Here is a 4,133-nt window from a genome sequence, read left to right on the forward strand (position 1 = left end):
AGCTCCGGGACCTTCCGCCGTGAACTGCTTTGGACAGGTGGCAAGAACGTGCTGAAGCAGGTACCCTCCTGTGGATGAAACTTCATTTTAAACCGCTCAAAACTGTGTGCACTCCATTGTGCACATTAAGTTTTATAATTGCATAGATTGAGTCTCCATTAAAAATGCAAAATGCGTTCCATGCCGCAGATGCCGCAGCTGCCGCAGCTGCTGCCGGCTCCCCCTAAGCGGCCTGCCGTAACTTCATCAGGGGCGGGGGCATTAGCAAAGTTTTTGTCGCCCGTCTTATTTATATGCAAACTGTACGCTCGAAGCATAACGCAGACTTCGCACCACAATGCGACTAATTGCCACGAGAGCTGAGCACTTGCAGTAAAGAGCAGTTTAAACTCATTTCGAATGTACTGCGAATGCCACACTGAGTGTTGATTAAATACTTTTGCCATGCGCCCGCCGTGCGGCAACCGTCGCGTCGAGTGTACCCTGATGTAGGGGCTTGTGGCAAGGGATATCAGTGCCGGCCACTCCGTGCTGGCCCACTTGTTGTCGCACTACAAGACAAACATCGAAACAGTCGCCATTTTGCATAAAGTGCTAACAAAACTAAACAACGATGCACGAAACACGCAACTAGCTTGGGTTCGGGCTCGGTCTAGGGCTGGGGCTGGGGCTCAACTCCTGGGGGTATGCAACAATATTTGTCCTGCAGTTGATAAAACTGTCCTTAACTCTGTTGGCCTGGTTGAGGGCGATGGGCGATGGTTGGTTTCTGCTGATGATGGCAGTGCAGGCTCCCAACCATTTGCCGCATTGTCGTTTTGTCTGATGAGTTTTTAAGTACAGGCAATTACAAACGACAACCAAGAGCAGGCACCAAATGCAATCATGTAGCCGCATGGCAGTCACTCGCTCGCTCGCTCGCTTAGCCCAGACTCAAGTCAAGTTATATCCTGTGCCCTGCGTCTGTCTGTCTGTCTGTCGTGTCTTCTGTGCTTTCTCCTTTCGCTTTGCGGTTATTCCATTGTGCTGCGGCCAGTTAAGCTGCTTAATTGAATTAGATTTCGTTTTAAAACGTAAAAGGCTCTTGATTTGGTTTTGCACAACTTCCATGAAATAATTAACATCGGTTTCCATCTCCAAGGATTGACTCTTGAGTGCAGCCAAGGAGATGCCCAGAAACTGAGATGAATCTGCCACAAAACAATTCCCAAAAGCAATATGTGAGCAAGCACTCTTAAAACGAAATTTCAAGTGAAAAATGTACAAAGAACAAAAAAAGGAAATGCCTGGCACCGAGCTGGGAATATTTGTGGAGAGTCAAAGTGTCAAGTGGCTGCGTGGCTTGTCGCGGGATCAGATCGGTGCCTGTGACAGGCTCTTCCGTGCCCTGCGGGACGACACCGCACAGGAGTCCACGTATCGCGTGTCTCGCTGCATGAACAACTTGGGTCTGCGGCCCATGGTGTCGCCTTCCCGCATCAAAACTATCATGCAAATCAGTCATGGCAGCGAGCTGGCATTCCTCTATTTCCTGTGGGAGGCCGAGTACAAGCCGATCACCGAGGACTGCCCCACAAATTTCACGGTGAACGAACAGCTGCTGCTCTCGGCCATCGCCCACCTGGACATGCCGGCCACGTTGCGGGAGTTGGACCGACTGCTGCCACCAGCCACGCACTCATTAGAGACTCTGCGACCCGCGGGATGTGTCAAAATAAAGCACGAATCGGTGGCACAGCCTAAGGCCAAAGGCAGTGATTATATGAATCCATATTTTGCTCCACTGCCGCGGCCTAAGCAGCTTCCGAAGCCAACGCAGAAGAAACAGTTGGGACCGCCCGGTGGCAAGCTGCGATATCCCGAGTATGCCAAATATAATGGGATGTACGAAGTGCCAGAGGAGACTTCACGTTGGTTCTCACATTACCAACTGTCACCCGCCAAGAGAGTGATCAAGAAACTGCTGTCGGATGAGCTGAATCGCCTGATTTTGGAACCCATTGAGAAGGAAAAGGAGGAGGAGTCCCTGTGCCACACCCATCGTCTAGTCAGGGAAGCAGCGACTAAAAAGCAGCAGGAAATGTCCGACGCGGTTTTCCAGAGATATCTGTCCCTACTCGACGTGTCGGGCGCTGACCTAAAGGCATCCCGCAAGCGGGTTATCCAGCAACTAGAAAAGGAAATCGAGTGCGCAGCCGACAAGATTCGACACTTCTCAAGGCGAAGGCTGATCGAAGTGGGACAAATTCGCACTGGGAGAGTGAACGGATCGTGTCAGCTGTGCACTCAACTCGTGAGCACGCCCCAACTGAAGAGAGCAGATTTGTCGCTACTTTTGGGATCTGATTTGAATGCACTTGCACATCCGCCGCCCCAAGATGAAGGGCTGATTAAAGTTGTAGAGCTGCCAGGAGGTGTGGATCATGCCATCAGCCAATGTGGCGCGGGAGACTGCCAGCTGCTGGACGGTAATGATTCAGTAATTAAATCAAGCAAAGAGAAAGTCCAACCGCACAAGAGAAAGACCCGTAAAACGTCCAGATTTAGCCAGAGAAGAACGCGCACAACCCAACAGGGTTCCAAGGTTCTCAGCTCAGACTTTAAGAATCTCAGCGAACTCGTTCCTCCCTGCAGTCGAACTCTGGAGTGTCCACTTAAGGGGAAGGTCTACCAAGAGCCAGATCGTTTTACCACAAGGAACAACCACGGGTTAGAGTTTGATTACTTTAAGATATTCAACCTGGCAGGACTCCATGACGTGCAAGATGTGCGGCCGCATTCGGATGACTTTCCCGTGGATCTGGAGGATAAGCAGCCGCTAATTAAGAGACTTTTCATTGCCGCTCTCAACAGCAGCAACGATGAGGGGCCAAGGACACAGATGGAGACTGAATGGTGCCCCAAAGCTGTGCCCAAAGCAGCCGCTAGCTGCGCCATGGGAATATTTAGAGAAAAAGTGGCCCAAAAAGCAACTTCAATGGCAGCTGAAGATCAAGTGGAGCCTGAGCAAGGGAAGCTCGTTGATCCCAACGACAGACAACAGATCGAGGAACTGCTAAAGTCAGCGCTGAAGGTGATGAAAACAAATCCCAATTACGTGCTGGCAACATTTCCCAATGCACACAAGTTGCCCATGCTCATAGATTGGGTGTCAAACCGCTATGGAAAGCGTTACACGCGCCAGGAGATGCAAGATCTGGTCAATTCCTCGTGCCAACTGATCGAAAGGATCCAGCAAAAGGAAGCGGCACGCCAGAAGCGGTTGATGAATGTGAAAATCCCCACCAACAATGGACTGGTCAGCTATGCCCACAAAAAGGCGCTCATGTGCGAAGCCGAACAAACCAAAAGGGAATACTACGGGAAACTGAATCAGCTGGCGCTGGAGGAAACGCGTCTGACGTGGCTGGCGCTGCGCGGTGACTCCCATCTGGGCGGCCACATTGGGGACACGTTCTTCGCCTACATGCCAGCCAATGAAGCTGATCTGAAGCGGCATCATGTGTGGCAGTCGCGGGACTATCGTGACATGGTGCTGCACAGGCAGCTTCGAGAGCGACGCCGTCGGGTGTGAGCGGTCCGAGAGGACAGTGTGGAGCACTTGCCGCTGCGATGTGCTCCACAGTGCCCTCCTGGGCCCTAGAATGCGTGTGGACTGGCAGAAATGTTTCCTGCATTATCTCATGATCTGATTAGTGGCGGGCCCAACCGCCCAACCGAATCAGGCCACGTCGTCGCTGCTGCTGCTGCTGCCGCTGTCCATTGTTGATTCAAAGTGTCCAATGGAAAATTGTCATTTAAATTTCGCAGTCGCCCACTTATGTAAACCAAACAATGCATAATCCCAATTAAAAATGCTGATGCCCCGACTAAAAGGGGGGGACAAACACACAACTCCAAACATGACAAAACAGAGGCTTAGTTTCAGACTTTCAGCTATCTCGCCGCTGCCAGTGCACGGTGGGGCACGCTGCTCATTAATTAAAAATGTAAAAAAACAACAGGGGAAATCAACAAACGGCGGCAGGCAAGCTGCTACCGTGCAGTAGCGGCTCCAATGACGCACGTGACACGTGTGTGGCATGCCACTGACAACTCAAAATCGACTCGCTGACAGGAATGTGACGCGGACA

General features: G+C 51.4%; 1 protein-coding gene across 1 annotated transcript; it reads left to right on the forward strand.

Moving 5' to 3' along the window:
- Nucleotides 1-1,267: 1,267 nt before the first annotated feature.
- Nucleotides 1,268-3,602, forward strand: LOC117900383. The gene has a single exon (XM_034810736.1). The coding sequence runs from the start codon at nucleotides 1,283-1,285 to the stop codon at nucleotides 3,572-3,574; it is 2,292 nt and encodes a 763-aa protein (XP_034666627.1). The 5' UTR covers nucleotides 1,268-1,282; the 3' UTR covers nucleotides 3,575-3,602.
- The last annotated feature ends 531 nt before the right edge of the window (nucleotides 3,603-4,133 follow it).

This window comes from Drosophila subobscura, chromosome U, assembly GCF_008121235.1.
Source record: "Drosophila subobscura isolate 14011-0131.10 chromosome U, UCBerk_Dsub_1.0, whole genome shotgun sequence".
Lineage (NCBI taxonomy): Eukaryota > Metazoa > Arthropoda > Insecta > Diptera > Drosophilidae > Drosophila > Drosophila subobscura.

What these genes read in the sequence shown, in the direction of transcription:
- LOC117900383 (XM_034810736.1), top strand. Translation starts at nt 1,283, where the DNA reads ATGCCTGGCACCGAGCTGGGAATATTTGTGGAGAGTCAAAGTGTCAAG.